Raw genomic sequence first — 20,508 nt, 5'->3', positions numbered from 1 at the left:
TTTCCCACCGCCTTCGGAAAGGTGATACCGTAAAGCAGCGTGTTTCATTGCGTGAAAAGCCATTTTTCTAGATCGAACGTGTGTGTTGGAATTGCCGGTAAACAGAGCGAAGTGACCCATTTTCCTGTCAACGACAATAGTTTGCCGAAAATCAAAGAATTGCAATTTTCGTATGACAATTATGTATGACAGACCATTAATATTGGGTGAATTGGAAAGTTTCCGCCGATTTTCCGCCAAATGACGTTGGCGTACACTTAATTCGGTAACCACTCGTCGCATCAGATAATACTTATGTGCGTTTGACAGGTGACACTCAGAGCTACATTTTTGCCAACAAGAGTTTTGCTATCAACAACGTAGTTTAAAAGTTACAGCGTCTACAAAATGAATGAAAATAAGGAAGAAATTCGTTATATTTTCAAATATTGTTTAAAAAAAGGGAAGAGTGCGTCGCAAACAGCTAAAAAAATTTGTGCAGTTTATGGTGAGGATGCTGATTTAGAAAAATCAGGTCGTGAATGGTTTGCTCGTTTCCGTAATGCAAATTTCGATGTCAAAGATGCATCTCGCTCCGGTCGACCGAATACCAAAAAAGTCGATGAAATTATGGAAAGGGTTGAGCAAGACCGGCATGTTAGCAGCTATACCATTGCTGACGAGTTAGGTATCGCCCATAAAACAGTTTGAAACAATTTGAAAAGGGCTGAATACAAAAAGAAGCTTGATGTTTGGGTGCCACATGAATTGACATGGAAAAATTTAATGGACCGAATTTCCATCTGCGAGTCTCTGCTGAAACGTAACGAAATCGACCCATTTCTGAAACGACTGATTACTGCTGATGAAAAATGGATCTCGTACGACAATAATGTGCGAAAATCATCGTGGTCGAAGAAGGGTGAACCCTCTCAAACTGTGGCAAAGCCTGGATTGACGCGCAGGAAGGTGATGCTGTGTGTGTGGTGGAATTATGAGGACGTGGTCCATTTTGAGGTGCTGAAATGATGGCCAGACGATTGATTCGGCTCTCTACTATCAACAATTAACGAGATTGAGCCAAGCAATTGCAAAAAAGTATCCAGCATTGATCAACAGAAAAGGCGTTGTGTTCCAACATGACAATGCCAGGCCACACACATCTTTGATGACCAGGCAACAATTGAGATCGCTTGGCTGGGAAGTTTTAATGCATCCACCATATAGCACTGACCTTGCACCATCAGATTACCATCTGTTCAGATCTCTGCAAAATCATCTTAATAGCCGTACGTTAGGATCAAAAGAAGACTGTGAAAAAGAGGTGTCTCAATTTTTTCTTTCTAAACCAGCGAAGTTCTACGCTGATGGAATTATGGTGCTACCAGAAAAATGGCAAAAGGTTATCGATCAAAATGGCACATACTTGCTTTAATAAAGTTTCTTATAAATAAAAAAAAATGTGTTTGAAATTTGGTTAAAAATCGGCGGAAACTTTCCAATTCACCAAATATTAGGCGTGTGTTCCAGAAGGATTCTTAAGAAGTTCATGTGAAGGCTTTTGGTTGGTTCAAACAATTTTTTTTTAACATTTTATGCAAATATGGTGCCCAGCGAACCGTCGTTGAAGAACTCCTTTGCCACTCGGTGGACGTATCCCTACAACAGTCTTTCATATTCTCCCACAGTGTCCTGTAATACGATTGGTGGTTCCCCAAAGCTAATCGCCTTGAAGTGCGCGGTGAAGTGGTTGATTCCCAGCGGGGTTCCATCAATGAAATGGCGAGAGTCTGCCTAGTGCTGCGTTGCATGATCTCGGAATGCCCAGTGGCCCGTGGCATTTTACGAGATAATTAGCTCAGAAGTTGCGGCGGTCGTTGCCGAAAATGGGCACACGTTAGGTGGAAGGAACCAATCACTTAGCCACTTTCGGAACTCGCGTGTGTGCCGTTTGATGTGCGTTCGATAATTAACGATCGCGTAGCGAGTGACAACAACACATTCCACGAGTTGCGTGTGCTCCAAGAAAAGTGCTGCTGCTTCCTGAGACACGATCCCGATTCTACGAAAGCCGCAGGTTCCGCGCACTGAGACCGATTGCGTGTCGGCAAAGAGCGTTTTAGAGAGACAGAGTGTTGCAGCCATCGGATGTCGCCGCGTAAAAGGCTGCTGACTAATTAGCGCGCCAATCGGGCACAGCATCGGGCACGTTTCATTGGCACATATACGCCACGAGCAGTAGCATCAGCAGCAGCAACATGAGGCGTGGAGAGGTCGTCACCTCGGAGAAAAGTGTGTGACAACAACTTTCCGAGCGATCGGCTGAGCTCCCTTCGTTCGGAGCATCAATGGTTGTCGGTGGCGGCGTGGTGGCAGCAGCATTAGCAGCAGTCGAGTAGAGGGGCTTCAGACACCACCTCCTTTGGCCGGTCGATTCCCATCACCGGCAGCAACGGACAGACAAGATCCGAACGGGGTCTCTAGCGTCTAGCCAGAGAGAGAGAGAGAGAGAGATCATGGGAGCGCACGGGTCGAAGGAGAAGCTGAGCAGGTCCGCCTCGGAGCGTTTCGTTCACACGCAGGTTATCGAGCGGGAACGGTTCGGAAGCTTCGGGAAGCGCAGCCGTGGAGGTAAGTGTCTAGCGACTCGACCGCGAACGGAAGGAAGGAAGGAAGGATGTGGTTGGTCGTGTTCCCAGACGTGTGTGTCCAGGAGGAGGCCCCTTAGTCCAAAGCGGACGGGACGATGTCGTAAAAAAGCCGGACGGAAAGCTGAAACCCTTTTCCCCAACCACCACCACCAGGAACGAAACGAGGAAATGTTTTTCCGGTGAAAATTTGCATACAAAACAATTGGCCGGAAAACTGCTGATAAATTCTACATTCGCCTCTGAAAGCCGCCCCTCTTTGCTCCTTTCTCTTTCACTGCCGAACACCCATTTCCCCCCGCCCAGTGGCCAATTCTGTTTCCGTTTTTTTACTGTCGTACTTTGTAAACGGGTGAGGGCTTTAATTCGATTGTTATGCTCGTGCCGGCTCGCGGGGGCTTTGGATGGGTCCCTGGGCCGTACCACCCCGATCGGAGGGTCAACAACGTGTGTATGTTGTGCAAATTGTTTCGATGATTTATGTTGGTTTGCGGTGGTGGCGGTACTGTGTGGGGTGAACTTTCGTGTGCCCAATGTGTGCCCTTTAAGCCTGCTCGTTAGTTAACGCATTGGGTTGAGCAAATGGATTAGGGTACACCTTGGTTAATAGATTAATTGATGGATTCAGGTTTCGTCCATTGTTCCGTATCGGAAATTCAGGTTTGTTATGTTCAACCATGGCCAAACACTGTTCAGGATCATCAATACGTTCTTGTTTTTGGTCAACAGTGAGCAAACGCAAGAAAAACACTTTGAAGTAAACGCTTTCTAATAGTCAAATGTTCATGCAATATGAATCCCACGCGTTCTGTTGATATCTTTACAAGGTCAGCTAAATGATGCAACTTCAGTTTTCGATCATTCAAATTTGGATTTTATGAAGTTTTATATGTTTTCTGGTATTATCACATAATTTGGACATCCACTGTGTTGCAGGATCCATTCTAATGTTCTGCAACATCGGTATCTCTACCGGACCTCGTTTGAACTCAGCAAACTAACGTTTTATTATTGTTTCTGATAAAGCGGAGTTCTTTATAACCCTTTGTAAACCATTGCTCCTCTTGAAGTGTATTTCTGTCCATCAAGAAGCAGTGTAAAATTAAAACACGAAATGGTTGTTGATCCATTGTTTTTAAAATAACAAAATTAGTGTCATTCTTAAATATCATGAAATTTTAACAGCTTTCTTTTGATGGTTAGTAGTTAGTGCTAATTTAGTACCACCTATTTCCATATGTTAGTCTTTAGTGGAAATGAGCCGCTTGGCTTGTTAGTATGTGCTTTTAAAACGATCGTTCTCGACGTTTGTTGAAGTACAGGGTTATTTTTGTTTATTTATAAAAAATAAATTAAAAAAAATCATGAAATATTTAGTTTTTAATAAAAAATGTGTCTACCATAAAGTTTGTACTTGGCCATTTTGCGAGAAAGACAATATCGTTCAGATGGCCACCTCGTGATCAATGGCAATAGTCGATTCTGATAATATAATTTCCATTGACTTTTTTTTGCATATTCCGGGTGTTACCTTGCCCATAACTAAGCGAATGTATATTTTTGAAGCGATTCAAAGGTTCAGGCTTGTCAGGAAAAAGTCGGCAAAAGTCCAACGGTATCAAATCGCATGATTTTGGTGACCAATTGACATCACGAAAACGCGAAATTATATGCCCATCAAAGATCTCGCGCCTTAGATCCAAAACCGCTCGTGTTGTGTGGCTCGTTGCCTCTCGTTTTTGGTGAAACCAGATATCTTCTAAGTCCATATCTTCGATTGAAGACCAAAAAAAAGTTCTTATCATTTGGCGGTATCGCTCGTTATTTACTTTAGTGGTTCTTCCATCGTCGTTTTCGAAAAATAGTATCCAATAAAGCCGGCAGCACATAATACGCACCACCATAGTCATCTTTTCTCGAGGTAACATCTTCAATCGATTGAGGGTTTTCAGTGCCCCAGATGCTCCAATTTTGCTTGTTTGAATCCCCAATTTTGTCATAAGTTTTTATAATTTTGACACGTTGTTTTGTTGTTCAGCAATTCATTTTCTAAAATGACAAACATTCAACTAAAAGTTTGACACTTGAGTTGACAGATATATTCAAAAACGGTAAAGTGCCAGTGCCCTGTAATTTCGAAACTACAAAATGGATAACACCTTGTACTTATCATGGCTTGATAGTTTAGAAAAAACGGCAACAGAATGTATGAAACGCTCTTTCAATCAATCCCTTCGAAAGAGACGGTCTGGTCGCCAGCCATCGAAGTGAAAAGTGCTCCAATTGCATAGAAATTAACACGCCCCGTGCAGTGGATGGCGCAAAACCCAGACGCCGCACAATCAAAGGTGCGAAAATGCAGCATTCAAATTTCATTCACTTTGCGCCGGGCTGTGGCTGGCTGGCTGCAACATAGAAACGGCGATGACCGGTGCCGCGGTGGGTTGGAAATAAAGCAGACGCACAAAACCGACCGGCATGGCCCAGCCGGGTGTTGCATGTTTGCACAAAACTGCACCGTCTAAGACCGTGCGATTGGAAGAGGGGTGAATCCCGCCCCTGATGGGTGTGCTCGATGGGGCACCCCCATCTGGTGGTGGTGGTGGTTTAATCAACTCAATTATGCAAATTTATTTCCAGCCAATTTGGACCACCTTCGAATGGGTGGCGTTATTGAAAGATAGAGCTTACTTCGCTCGCTGCGAGGGCCGCGCTTGTGTCTTGTCAATCCCCCGACACCTGTGTTCAGTGGTTCCTTTTTTTGCGTTTATCTAACAACATAAGACAAACCGGCGCTACCGCACCCGCCCGCCCGTCCGTGCGTCCTTTTGCCAGACCACTTCCCAAAGCGGACGGTAAGTGATAGCTGCGCCTCATTATAAGGCACATGACGGAGCTACTTTCACCAAGACCGGCGCGGGGGGAGTTGTGGTGTGAATGATCGGATAGTGAGACCGTTTTTGCCACCAACCTCGAATGCAGTAGCGCTTCACGTATATGGAGAACATGTTTCAATTCGGTTTTTGTCCGGTCCGTTTGGTGTTTGTTTGGAATGCCGGCCACAAGCCGGCTCGATCGTCTGTGGGGTTTCGTTTCTTGACGTCTTACTCCTTCGAAGAACTAGTCGAAGGGGGTGTGTTGGTAAATTAAATCGTAAATCAACTAATTGGACCCGGAGAGTCAGACAGACTCTGTGCCCTTTTCCAACCAGACTACACCAATAGCGGCCCCGCAGAATCTGTGTCACTATCAGCTTTCGAACGATCACCCAACGAAACCCATCCGACCACCAGATCTCTGTCTCATCACCACCGGGGCGCGCGCGCTGTATGCAGATTAGCAATTAAAGTGAAACCGTGGCATCTTCAACACCGAGGCCATAAGTACTAGCTGCCGCGGGTGGGTGGGCATAATTGGTGGCTTCAAAATGCACTTGCAAGCTGCACACCTCGAACAGGCGGCGTTCATGACGTAGTAGCCAGGGGGGCGCATCCCCAAGTCCATGCAAATTACTGGAGGAAGCCGCCGACACTAACGACTTTGGCGTCGTTTCTATTCCCCGAAGATGATAAGTCTTTTCAGGTCGGTTTTTCGGTATCATCACTACTTGCGCCCGAAAGCCCAATTTGCAAGTCGAATCTCGGACTTCCAATCGCCAATGGTGGTCGTGGACTGTGGACTCACTGTGCCAAGTGAGTCGACTTTCGGCCACGACTTTCCTCCAGACTTGGACTCCCCAGACTGCGGAGGCTTTTGAGGTTTCTCTCTAATGGTATGTTGATAAATATTAATGGGTTACAGTGGGTTACCCAGCCGCACGTGGCGTTTGTTAGGGTGTTTAATTACCCGAATTCTCTGCTCCACTTTTGACCGGCGCGCGTTAGACGCGTTGCCCGGTTTGTGTCAAGGTGACGATTTCCGGAACAATGGAGGGCCGGCGCTGAATTGAAATGTGTAGATGTCGCCACTTTTCGCCCCCGGACCGCCGGCCTCTGACCCGCTTTTTCCTCCCGCGGGGTTGGAATAAACTAGAATTGCATTAACGCTCATTAAAGTGCAGTTTCTCAAATTTGTTGCCTTATGAGACTAACGGTGTCTTGTTTGTCACTTTCTGTGGGGAACGCCGACGCCGGTACCATCAGGTCCAGAGGTCCAGGTCAAATCTGTTGCCCGATTCGATGCGCCCTAGTCGTTCCAACAGCACTCCTCGACCTGGTCTGGTCCCCGAGTCGGAAGCCGGAGATGCCCTGGGAGCCCCGGACCGGACCGAGGTTCCAATACCACACCGTATTATAAGCTTGTTATTTATTGTGCTTAACTCTGAGGGGTGGTTCCCCTGTTTCGCCACGCCGCGGCGTACTTTTCTAATCAACCGCGAACCGCGGTTACGTTTATTCGATCTCCACACAACTCTGTTGCTGGTCGGCGAGATTGCGTCGGTGGCCGATCACCACCGGCGGATTGGCGACTGGAGTCTCTGGAGTCTCCGGTGAAGGCGTACAGCGCGAGAAGGTGTACGTAGCCGGACGCGTAGCGCATATGGAGCTGTCATAGGCCTTCTAATAGAGAGAGGCAAGTCACACACTGATTGTGGACCCGACTTGCCACCCGATGTCCATCCGGTGGTGGTTGAGCTGCCGAGGGGGATTGGAAAGTCTCTCGGCGCTCTCTGCGCCCTTGCGACACGTTAACTGATTTCAATGTGACTCTCAATGTTGGGGGTTAATTTTTTAGTCCAACCGCGAACCGGGGGCTGCCGGCGGTGTGTTTGGGTGTAAATTGTAGATCAAACAGTGTACGGCTGTGGTCTCTCGTGAGTCGGGAGAGGGCGGACTCGTTTGCATCGCGGGACGCCTCCAGATGGCCATGGCCGCTCGCGCTGATGGAATTCTTGACATAACCTCAAATCGCGTACCGGCGGGCGGCTCCGAGTATACGCACCTCTGTGGCGCTGCTCGATCGTCAGCAAATTGGTGGTTATTTGCGTCCCTGTTGGGACGGGTGGGCCGCGTAGGAATTAGATTGAGGTTAGGGCACGAAGAAGCCGGAGCCACTCTCGGCCGCTCGCTTAAGGAATTTGGTGGCCCTTGCTGCTGCTGCTGGGTGGTTGACTGCAAAGTGAAAGGACGGAAAAGGACGGATTCACCTCCCGGCGGGGAGGGCAATAAATTTTGCCAACAAGAGAAAAGTCGACAACACAATAGGGCGCCGGTTTTGCAAAAGATGGTCGTTCGATTACCCTTCCGCAAGCCACAATTATGCTAATGCCTGGGAGGACCAATCCGCGCGAACGGGGGGAACCTCTGCCCGGTGGGATCCGTTTATCTGATGGGTCAGTAAAGACACGATTGGAGGATGGAGGGCCAACAATGGGGGTGCACGAAATATGATTATTATACCCACCGCCGCACGGTCAGAAACTTGTGTACTTTTCGACATTTATTTCGCAAATTGCTGAAATATTTCATTTTCCATTCTCTCTCTCTATCTCTCTGTTGCGCAGGACCGGCCAAAAAGCGAGATGTGCGCACAATCAATTCTTCATCCAGCGACCTGGGCCCGCCACCGTCCAAGACGAACGGAACACAGACGGTGCGCAGCAGCGCAGCTCGAGTGGCGGCGGTTTTGCGTAAGTAGCGCGTTCCCATCGGCACACGTCCCTCAAGTCTCGCTCTCTCTCGGTGGTCTATCTCTGCAGGTTGTTAGAGCTTCTGGTCGCGAACTGGCTAGAGATCCGCGGAAGGTTCGCTCCATCAAACGCTATTTCCATCATCGTTGCTCTGGCATGCGTTTTGTTCAGCGACCAGTCGCCTGATATTCATAAACTCATTTCCTGGAGCTTTCCTCTGGACCTGGAGCGCGGTGCAATCGTTTTTCATAAATTAGTCTTCCCGCGTTCTCGGGAAACCGGACGGGGTCGGGCGGCTCCGGCTGGCCAGTCTGGCGTATCGGGCCGGTTTAATCTACAGCGAGAGACGTTGTTATGTTGGCCACACTGGAGTGTGGAGGGCTAAGCAGCAGCAAATTTGCATACCGCCGCCGCCATCCATCCCGGACCGGAGCGAGCGAGAGCCCGCGCGACCTACAGCAACGAAGGCCAACCAGTTTTTGCTTCTTATACTGGCGGCGCCCGCAAGGAACACAAAGGATAACGAATAAATAAATACCACCCGCCGCTGTTGCTGGCTGGGTGGCTGGCTGGGTGGCTGCACCCCAACAGGAAGGAGGATCGCGTGACGACGGGGCACGAGAGAGGTTAAACGCTGGGGCGCATTACTTTATGCTTCGTCCGGTTTCGCTCATACTTGCGCCGGCCAGCACAATCGTTGCGTCGTTGGGTCCGACAAAAGGGGGGCCCCATAATGTTGGCCTCGTCCAATGTCGTCTCCGGCGAGCCTGCCGGGATCATCTTCGCTACCCGGCCAGCCAGTTCCGTTAGCCCTCTCGGTCAGTTGGTCGTTAGCTTGGTGCGCATTTCACGCTCGACGGAGCTCGCTCTCCGTCTTCTTGGATTCGCCGGTATCTTCTCCGGTATCTCCGGTTCTATGCTTTCCGCCGGACCGGACGTTATGCAGCTCAGCACACCGTGCTGCTGCCGAGTGACCAACCTAGAAGGTGGCAACGAAAGAAGTACATTCTTCAATTGATTCTACTTGTCATAACGTGTACCCCGCCCGGTAGCGCGCTGTGTGCCGCTGATGGTCTGCGGTGTCTTGTCCGCTGAAAACGAGGATCTCGTTTTTTCCTCTATCTCTTTTTCTCTTTGTAGTACCACCAAGCAATGCACCACCGTCATGCAACGACACACAGCTAGCAGCTCTCCGGGAGGGTGCCCTGAGAAAGGGGTTAGGTCACTTTAAAGCATGGCAATGAAGACGATATACCGCTCTTTTGTTCGGGTTGTGACGTGCATCCATTACGTTGCACCGCGGGAAACTGAATGGACTGGACTCTTGCATAATCATTTTTCTTCTACCTTTCGAGAACATACCAAGAGAAACACCGAGAAATTCCGGTGGAATTGTTCTGCGTAGTCCACGGCTCTCCACGGACGGCATGTTTATCAAACTCTCAGAACATTAAAGCTTATTTAGACCGTGTGCCGGTTGAGTGCACTACTTTAAGTCCGTATCGGACACGAACTCTCTATTGAGACAGACGTCTTATGGTCCGTGTAAACCGCGGCTTCGCGGTCCATGACGTGAAATCGAAAACATGAAATGCTAATGATAGCACACGTCTCCTTCTATCTACATCAACCGTACGGCCGTCGTCCGATTGAGTCAACCTGTTTCGTTCCCCCGGACCAGAAGTGGTTTCGAACCGCCATCAAGCAGAGATGCGGTACAGGTTGTTCAGTTGCATCGCCGCCGCTGCACCGGTACTGTGAATGAAACGGTGCGCCCCGACTATGGTTCCTTCGCGTGTACGTACTGGCAACTGTTGTCTCTGCCGTACCGTTTTGGTATCAGGTTGCCGGAGACACACTGGGGTGATTTGACCAACAAAACCCTGCGAGCAAACAGACCCGGTTCGGGAGAGGCATGTAATTCATTCATGATTCGATTTCCAGCCCGGTCCCTACCGCCTGGCGTCCCCTGGGTCCGTTCTTTCCAGTTCTGTTTCCACTATCTGCTTGGAAAGTACTCCAGACTGCGCGCAAGGTAATTTCCCGTTCGTGTCCGGTAACAGGACGTCTCTCGGCCAGAGGCACCCGAAGAGACTGAGCTGTGGTGGATGGACTGGCTGTCCAGTCTGGGGACCGATTTTCTGCCCATTTTGGTTGTTTGTTCAGGCTGCTGGCTGGTGGAGGGTGTTACGGGTGTGTTGTCTATACTGCTATTGAACGGTGCAGCGTCTCGGATCGTTAGAAGAGGATCTTCGGTAACCACCACCGGAGAGCGCCGCTAGCGCGGGTAGAAGAGAGTCTCATTTGTCGGTAAGGATGTTGACTGCAGTTTCCCGGTACGGGAATGTAAACCATGCCGCTGTCCCGGTGCTTGATAACGGCGCAGCGTGCTTCCCATTCCGTTCCGGCCTGTCGACACCGCGGCGGTAATTGGGTTTGCTTGGGCGGCTCACTCACCCCGTATGATGATTGCCGCGATGGTCCCGAGATGGTGGAGAAAACGAGATTCGATCTTGGCCCAGATTCGATACGAAGGGTGGTTCCTCCTAATCGTCGTGCGGACCGTACCCCGCGGTGGAATAAGATTAGGATGTTGACGACACACCTAGGCAAAGTTCTTAAAACATCTCGAAGGCTCGGCGCGAAGTAATTCCTGCAACAACTCCCATTTAAATGGAGAAACAATTGGGGAGAAGTTGATGTGATTCAAGAATTATGCATTCGTGGAAACTAAGACGGAAAACTAAAATATTTTCATTGCCATTCTGCTGGCAACTGCCGCCGCCGCCGGGGCGGAAGTGCCTAGCAATAAATCTAAAGTCTGGAAATCTGCTTTTCCGCTCCGGTTCGGTGTTCGGTCGAGAAATAACAAGCTCAGAAACTTTCTGCCACCGAAACCGGAATATGCTACGGATTTATGCACTTCCAACCATATTCCGGGTGCCTTCTGAAATAGCTGCTACGCAATTTGATTCGTAAAATCCCCTTCTTTGAGGAGGGGGCCACGGGAAATCCTGCGCAACCCAACGGGAAAAACGGAGCACGAACTCGAGCAGCGTTCGAGCAGCCGGTACGATGCGATGCGGGAAAACCCCTAAATGTAGACAATCGGTTTCGCAGCACACCCGTCGACTTCAAACGAACGAACCTCTACCAGTGCATCTCGTGTCTAATGTATTCCGTTTCCGATTTGCTCTCTCTCCACAGAGAAACGTATATCGCCCAACCTGACGAGCAGCGCTTCAATTCCGCTGGTTCCGGAGCAACTGAAGGCATCACCGCCGACGAAGCGGAATCTGCTGCTAAAGCGGAGCGGCACGGCGAACAACGGGACGCTGCCAGTCAAGACACCGCTAAAAGGTACGGTTACGGGTGCGCCCCGATGTATGCAATGCGCTGTGCATTCGGACGAAAGTCTGCAAAATCTACAGTATTAGGCAGAAGTTTGTGGACGACTAGCGGAACGGCACAAAAACTGTGTTTCGTTGATCTCGCTTCCGTTGGTATTTGTTTATCGCTATTTTATCAATCAAGCTTTGCTTTTATGCCCCTCTCTGTCTCTGGGGTTCGACAGGAAACGAAACTGAAACCATCAATCACACTCACTTTCTTTTCCCGGGTGCCGATTATGGTCATGCGTCATTTTCGGACCATCGGAGCGAATTATAAGACAGACACGCGACAGCAGCACGCAGCACAACTGCACGTGTCGTTACTTCATTTGTCTCCATTTCTTGTTAGACAAGATTATAGGACGTCATAATCGGACCCGAAATCATGCAATAGATAGTCGCGTACCACGGGAGCGACCTGTCATCGGGGGAAAAGATGAAATGATAGTGTCTTGCGTAACACACGGTATTAACAGCCCAGACGGTCGTAAAAGCCGAGTTGGAAAAGACCAAATCTTATTTATTGGTGGGAAAAAATCGTGGTTAATGCTCTTCAATTTTCGCTTTCCTCCATTCGACCGGCCAGGGACCAATGATGAAACAATTGGTGCATCGGAAACGCGCCGCGACAAAACTCGGTTGCTCCACAACCAGTCCAGCAGCAGATCACCGATTGACCAACTCGAACGATCCGGGCTTCGGGCTCCAGACTCGGTCTGTTTTATTGTTTGCCTGTGGTGAGGTGGACTCTGAGCCATCCCACCCACTCGGGGAGACCCATTCCAGATGAGTGATTGTGAAAGTTGAGCGCAAAAAACCGAAACATTCAAGCATGACCCCCAAAGGGGTTGCAGACGAATTGGACGAAAACTACTACCCAGGCGCCTCTACTTGATACTGGGAATAATGGCGGTTTCGTGGAGAAAATCGAGGTTTTCTCCGACCGATGGGACGGTATCATCACGGAATGGCCAGGCCGGAAACCGCAGACCTCCTGCTGCACATGCAGCGCGGCGGTGAGCACCAAATATTTGTTGAATTTAATTATCTGTGCCATTATTTATACCACTCTCAGCGTAAAGCCACTGCCGCGTGCCGGGCCACGCAAAATGTTAATTTTATTTTTATATGCCTTGCTTTCGGTTTCATTTTGTGCTGTCGCTGGGTTTTCCTCTGTGTTTCGAGCGATTGGCTCCAAGGATCGCCTCCATCGGTACGTTTCTTGTTTGCATAGCTTATTTCCGGTCCGGTGTGCATTTTTTTTTCGGATGGTTCTTTTTTTACGAGTGGAAATTGCAAAACTTGTTGCATTAATGAGTTACTTTAATGTTTGGCGTGCCATGCTGCGGTGATTGGCTTTCAGTTGAGCGGTGCTCAACCAAAGTGAAATGATGCGCAACGCATCGCAAACAAGGTTAGATTATCCTAAATTTGTTTTGCGCCTCGATGCACAACGGCGAGTTTGGCGAGTAAGAACGGCGAGTTTTGTTCGTGTACGTGACAAACGGAAACTTCTATGGGTGGTGGCGCCCGAATGCACTTCCTTCCGAATGCGGGCACGTTCCAATGACCTCTGCCGGTGACCTGGTTCGACCGGTCGGTGGGTTATTAGGCGGTCAGGTGCTGCATTCGCCAGTCGGTTTCGTATACAACGGCGACCAAAAGTTTTTGGCTAAAGTAGCTATTAATTTATGTTTTTACCAACTATGAATAATGCTTGATTGTATTGTGTAGTTTTGATTGGATAAAAGAGCTAAAAATTGTTGTTATTCTTATTATTTGTTGTTTATTTCAATTTTCGTGCGTGGCTTAAAATTTGTTTTTCTTTGAAGCATAAATTGTACGCAGAAATTTAGACTTTCGGCCGGCACCCCGCACGCTGGACGTAAGGCTACCAATATCATTCCGAGAACCAATAGGAACACAATTGGCCCTAACAGCGAGCTCGTTAAACCGCAAACACACACACACGGGTGCGGTGTTGGGTTTAGCCAGTTGGAAAAACAAGCTCTACAAATATTTACCACCCCTGGAACCCGCTGGAATGCGTGGCGTGGAGTGTTGTTTCTAATTGAATAATTGAAACGCTACTTTACGGTGAGGGCGAGGCACGGGAGAGTGGCCGACAAAGGTCTATGCTGCGCCAGTTATGCTGCCCCGAGCCCAAGTGTACGTGCGGTAAACGAAAATTGGCCTTTCGGTGGAAAGTGAGTTGGAGATTTAAAAAAATATATCGAAAAGCAAAAACAATTGGCGCATAAAACGCGCCACGCTCACTTGCCACGTGATGGGTGTTGATTAGGTTTGTTTTTTTTGCGCCATATTTTAACGATCGTTCGCCAATTAGCCAAGCCGTTTTCGGTGAGTTCTGCCGGAAACGGAAGAAAGACAACCTCCGGGGCACACGCGTTTGTTTGCCTTCTCTCCGTCGACACTAAGCACGGTGAAGGTGTTTTCTCGGGCGGGTTAAATGCGTTTCAAGGAGGTAACGAGACAGCCCTCCCGGGGCAAGTGCAGCGGAAGTAAATGCAAATGTGTGCCATGTGTGTGCCCACTCACTGTCAGCCGTAGTTCCGTTTTGAAGGGCGACCGCAGTGCGGTCGGGTCGCGCGATTTGCGTTAATGATTTATGTAAATTGTATGCGCGCGCAAAAATGCGTCCAGTCTCGGCCAAGATGCATTAACCGGGCGGGCTGTGTTTATGGAATGTCGGTAGAAAGCATGAGAGAACGGCGCGGTGACGTGGCGAAAGTGTCTGTCACCGGTAATGGCTCTCGGTATGGTTCCATAAACAATCGGCAAGAGTGGCTTATCGACTAGATTCGACGACCCAATTCTGTGCCGGTTCCATAGTGAGGTTTAAAGCGAAAAATAAAACAAATCAAGGCGCGCAAGCATTAAAATATCTCCTGTCAGCTATCTCATTGCCCATTGAAACGAGATTGGCTGAGAAAATATCACACGTTCTGGAAAAATGAGTGACAATTGCTTGGCTTTATTTTGCCGCTACTTTTGGCGAGAGCTGTCGATTATGATGCCATTGTGAACTGACCAATCTCTTAGCGCCGGGAGAGATAGAGGATTTGCAATAAGACTCAGCCTCATTGCAACTTTATTACCTCTGACACTTGCTACGGTGGCCAAAAAAGAAAAAGGGAACCGAGATGTCTTCGATTATCGTGGTTTGGTACATTATGATTTTTGTTGCAAATGTCAAAGCTGTCAAAAGAGATTATTATTGGAGTGTTGGTTTGCGTAATGCTGTGCACCACAAAAGACTGGATTTGTGAAAAGACGATTCTTCAATTTCTTCGTGAAGATTTTACATCTCATTTTCGTTAACGTTTCATGATCATTTCAACACAAACTCGACCAAAATCGTTTTGCAACCATCATATTCGCCTGACTTAGCGCCATCTGACTTCTAGGAGTATTCGCTAAACTCAAGAGGCCGCTTCGTGGACACCTTTTACACTCAACAGTAGAGATACAGTGGATGGCGAAAAGAAGTTTAGCTACTTATCATTTGAATAATATGTTAAAACATGAGTACATCTTCTTTTTGAATCGCTCTTTTAAGACGATGAATATTAGATTGAGGTTCTAAAAGCAAACTTTGGACGAATGAATGACATTTAGATTTAACCATTAATATTTTGGTCCAGACCAGCAGACCATTGAGAACATGTGGTTATTCATGAACCTTTGAGTATGCGAAAAGACCCCTCTCAATTTGATAAACTTAGCTAAATTAATCAAAACAATCTAGACCAAAAATAATACCTGAGGACTGTAGAAAGGGCCACATGATAAAACCATGATGTTTGACAATATTGTCTGGGCGGAATGGAATGGTATGCATTGCGGATACTTGTTTTCGCCAAAGTGGAATTTAGTTTGTTCAAACTATGTTCGGCCAACATTTTTCTCTTGTATCAATCGTTCCTAAATACAGCAAAACTATCATTTAAACATCTTATATCATGTGTTTGATTGATTTGTAATTGACTAAAGCAAATTTTTCATTTTCTTATTTCCTAAAATCGTTTCTGTTTTTGGACTAAACTTCTTTTCACTATCCACTGCAGGAGCCGAAACAATGAAAGTGAAAGCTATTACTAAAAAAACCTAGGTGTATTATTATTTTAAAGGTCAATGACATAGATTTAGAAGAATTAAAAAAGACTTTTCGAGTTAAGGGCGAATTGCCGATATTGTTTAGTAACAGTAATCTGTCTCGTGTATAACTGTTTCTTACAACTCAAATAACTTCAAGAATTGTGCTTGCAAATTTATTTTAAGATGGAAAAGAATGTACCGAAAATGAGAAATGTGGAATGAAATATTTATTGCGATCTGCCGAGACCCCAAATAATTAATCGGGCGCACCCGAAGTGACAGCTGTGAGCACACTTGCACTTGAAAACTTTTGCAGCAAATCATCACTTTCGGTTCCCATCGCGCCCGATAAGTGCAGGTCATTAGAAGCCGGCGACCGTAAGGACGTTGCACGAACCTGCTCTGGCTCCCGGGTGCATGTAAATCGCGTGCCCATAGGCGTCATCACGCGATCGGAATCCCCGTGCAAGTGGGAAAGCAGCCGGAAGTTGCTTCCAATTAGTGTTTCCCTTCTCTTCACTTCGCTCTCTTTCTTGCAGTCGAAAAATGATGGTCCACGGTGTGGTGGCACGCAAGGGACTCTATTCTGGCGATGATTGGCGCCAAAAAAGGCGCACTCTTCACCTGGCAAAGCGTCACCTTTTTGGTGCTGCGAAATTCCATCGCCAAAACGGTTTGGGGCGGGAAAAGTTCTCGGAAAAATGCTCAGTAAACGCGCGAAAAGCGCCAATTGTGTTTGTTGTGGCATTAGTATTGTTGATCGCTTCAGCTGGGAAACGGAAGCTCTGGGTTGTCTGGTTGTGAGCTCGGTGGGTAATGTTTCATGGAATTTTTCGGTGTAAGTCTCAAAGCGGAGCTCGAAGCACCTTGTGAGAAATGCGATCGGGCTGTGGGTGCATCTGACACTGACGCAGACATCGGGCCGGGTCGGCATCCATCTTGGCGTCCCGCAAGGTGGAGAGTGTAATTAAACAGCCAGCCAGCCTAGCCCCGGTAATGCCGCGTAATTATCTTTATCACTCTACTTTACCTAATGAAGTAATCAAGATCAAGCCAACGCAAAGGCGCCAGTGTCGGGGTGTGCGTGCGTGTGTTTTGCGAAAGCTTTGGCCGCGTTTTTGCCGCTCCCGACATAAATCCCTCGCCCGGGGGAAATGGGTCAAACGCCACCACGTTGCTCCCAAACTCTGTGGCCGCATTTGGTGGCCCAGCTGCGGCCCAGATTTTTGTCTGGCGATGGAGGAACACAGTTTTTCTCGCAATGCATCCGCAACAACACGGGCTCAGGAAGGGTAATGAGCCAGAAAGCTGTGAAGAACCGTCCGGAGGGAAATGAGTTTCCCATCGGAAAAATCACCCCGTCCCGGTTCGTCAGGGGAGATTACTTGGGGTTAATGGTTAGAGTACATGGTTAATGGACATGGACTTGAATGGGGCGGCGCTCGGTGCGTAGATAAGCGCATTAGGCGCACATCACATTGTGGAAATACGCATCAAAGATTGCTGTGAAGGAACTAAGACTTTAGCCGCTATTTTTGCCGACAAATTGGCAGGGTTTTCGAATCTTTACTGTTTTTTGGAAGCCGATTTTGCGTTGATTACTAAAACTTTCAAAAATAGTTTACTTCATGCCGTGATCGTTTTCGTTTTCGCGTCCACAATAGTTACCCATATTTTCTCAAAACTATCGTATTTCCTTGAGTATTCTTTACTATAAAGAAATTGCTCAAATTCGATCGCTGGCCAATAATCCGGCAAACGAACTTTTAACAGCAACTCAAACCTACGATTGCGCGCTGAACTTAAGTTCATGTGAAGATGGCAAACTAAAACGTGTGGATGATGCACATCACGCTGCAATTGTAAACAGAAGCTCCGCTGAAGGGGTTTGCTTGCATTTTGGACTCTCGCTGTGTAAATAGACCCAAAAAGCAACTAAATGCATCGTTGCAACCCAGTACGTGCCACAGCGCGGAAACGAATGTCCGCAGCTATTGGTGCACCTCACGTTTTGTTTGAGTTAACTCCGAAAGTCTCAAGTTTCAATCGGTTTATTTGGGTAGCTAGCGCTCAAAGCTTTCGGTGGTGCGTTCCGGTACCCGATAACATTGACCTTTGGAAGCAATAAACCTGCATCTCCGAGGCGCTCCGGGGAAAGTACGGTTTTATTCTGTGAAATCCACATACATTTTTGCTGCGTTGCTGTATTTTTGTTAAATTGGCAAAGGTTTAATACAGGGTTATTTATTTGTCTTTCAGAAGTACAAAAAAAAACACATGAAACATTAATTTAAAGTTGAAATTTGTTATATCATAAAGTGCTCAATAAGTGCTGCTTACCATTAGTGCTCCGAAGTGGCAGGCTTGCAAGTTGCAGCAAAAACACGATCTATTGTTTGAACTCCCAAGAAAAGTCTAACGGTATCAAATCGTATGACGTTGGTGGCCAATTGATATTATCAGCAAAACGCGAAAATCGCTCGTGTTGTCTGGATCGTTGCTCCGTCTTGCTGAAACCAGATATTTTCTAAGTCCATAGCTTCAATTGCAGGCCTTATCAGTGTCGCTCGGAATTGACAGTAGTGGTTCTTCCTTCGTCGTTTTCGAAAAAATACCTATAGCCGCCAAGTGAAAAATTTGGTCGTCGCTAAAAAAAATTTTGAAGAAAGAAAAAAAGAAAGACTATAGGTCGTGAAGCGACTCAGGAGGAAAAATGAGCGTTTTCGGATTTTGCTGCTCAAGAACTCAGGTTTTATAATATTGACACGTTGTTTTGTTAAATATTAAGTAATTCATTTTCTAAAATGACAGACGTTCAACTAAAAGTTTGACACTGGGGTTGACAGATATAACACATCGTTCAATAAATCCCGGGACTAACTATGAAATGTAACGGGTTGAAACTATGAAAAACTATGAAATAAATAAAAAATAACCAAGTCCCGGGACTTATTGAACGAAGTGTTATTAAAAAACAATAAAGTGTTGTTTCGAAACTAGGAACTTGATACCCTGTAAATACTTCTAAACATTGAGTGCTTGATAAGGATGATCATTCGAAACGGAAATTAAATCATTTCCCGTGACTGTAGAGAATGCAAATTAATCTATTCTTTCGCCATTATTTCGCCTGCATTAGACACATAGAGTGCGTTTAACGTAATACGGCCATTTGATGGGAAACAGCAAAAATAAAGGCAGAATTTTCCCATACCCAATGATCGGCTCCAGCCCTCGATCTGCTGCTGCTTCGATCTGCTGCGGTCGGCAAAACGGTATTACGCACTCATTTAATTGCCGACGCGATCGGCCATCACCCAGCCCCTATCGTCCATCGGACGACGAAGAAAATGCTCTCCGGCCATGAAATGCTTCTCATGCCGACGCCAGTGTTCGGCAACGGTCCGAACACATTCCATCGGCGATGCTGCCCAACATACACATAAACATGGGGCCACGGCGTTGGTTAAACGATCTGTTTCTTCTGTTTGTTTTTGGCCTTTTTTATGGTTTGTTTTTCGCCCTCGAGCGCTCAGCGCGTTCGGAACAGATTAAGTTGAAGTTCATACGTTTCTGCGCGCTGTTAATCCATTAGGTGATGGTGGTGCTGCGATTAAATAGATTCCGCACCACACACGTGGCGTGCGATCATGATCTTGAACTCCGGCGATCCGGCCGATCGATTTACGCGGCTATGGACACCGGCGCTGGAACGTGGAATGGTGAGAAATATGACGCGTGCCACGCGCAGGGAACACTTTCTCTGGCCGGGTTCCGATGGGGTGACGATCATCCATTTCAGATGGCGTATCGGAGGAAGTACACATTTGTCCAAATACGTCCGGGTGTCGGAAGCTGTCGGCGTGTCGCTCGGGTGTTGGTCACCAGCCCGACTTTCTTGCGCTCGTTACTTTTATGTTTCGGGAAACACTTTTCCCGCTTTCCGGGCGCACGCGACCGCCAGACGTCGTCCGGGCTCGTTAGCAGGCGGCGAATGGTTATCTAAGGCCCGCAGAAGGCGGGTACTTCTCCCACCGCAGACCGACCCGAAGATTTTAATTGCCAAGCATGGGACTTGGTTTTTTTTGCTGAATCCTTTTCTGGGGATGCTCGATGTTTTGCTAACGATCAGCCGCGCGCGCAGCTCGTCGTGTCACGCTCGATTGCAAATGGGGTTTTCGCTCCAGGCGGAAGCTCCCCAAGACAGACGTTCCCAAGACGGAAGAAAGCCGCTGCTGCGCCGATTTTTTTGTGTCGTCTTTCTTCCTCTTCTTGACCGCTTTAGGTGCGCCTCAATCGGTTCAATGTTGCGTTACGCGCCTCCCGCCAGCGAGGCCCGCGCCTCGGCGTTGATTACAGTAATCGTTACGTGGCTTTTAATTAATCGAACGATCGGAACAAAAAACAAACGCGAATTCATGATGACGGCCGGCCGGCTGGCTGGCTTGAAATGGGGAAACGGAACCTCTTAAGGTAGAGGAGCGAAAGAAAAGCAAACGGCGAGGGGGGGGGGGGGGATTGATGGGAACAAGAGGCCCTCCTCACCGTGTGATGATGGGCACCGACTTTATGTCTCTCGTGAGCTGATTTTTGCGCTTTCACTGCTCACAGCCTCTCAGCGGTTCGTTGCGCGCGTCGCGGGGATTGCCTTAAAAAGAGGTGCTCTACTAGTTACACATTTTTGTTTTCCATTAGGACGTGTCATGTGCATGGATCATGCTTCCTGTGCCCTGAAGGGGGG

At 47.7% G+C, this 20,508-nt stretch overlaps 1 protein-coding gene across 1 annotated transcript in view; it reads left to right on the top strand.

Moving 5' to 3' along the window:
- Positions 1-20,508, top strand: part of LOC128270641 (streptococcal hemagglutinin) — a 106,390-nt gene that overhangs the window by 49,294 nt on the left and 36,588 nt on the right. Inside the window, exons 6-7 of the mRNA XM_053008050.1 lie at positions 8,131-8,256; positions 11,464-11,576. Of these exons, the coding sequence (XP_052864010.1) occupies positions 8,131-8,256; positions 11,464-11,576 (239 nt within the window). The remainder of the gene's footprint in view (positions 1-8,130; positions 8,257-11,463; positions 11,577-20,508) is intronic.

The sequence above is a fragment of the Anopheles cruzii genome, chromosome 3, assembly GCF_943734635.1.
Source record: "Anopheles cruzii chromosome 3, idAnoCruzAS_RS32_06, whole genome shotgun sequence".
NCBI classification, from domain to species: domain Eukaryota; kingdom Metazoa; phylum Arthropoda; class Insecta; order Diptera; family Culicidae; genus Anopheles; species Anopheles cruzii.
This window is presented reverse-complemented; position numbering and strand designations above follow the sequence as displayed.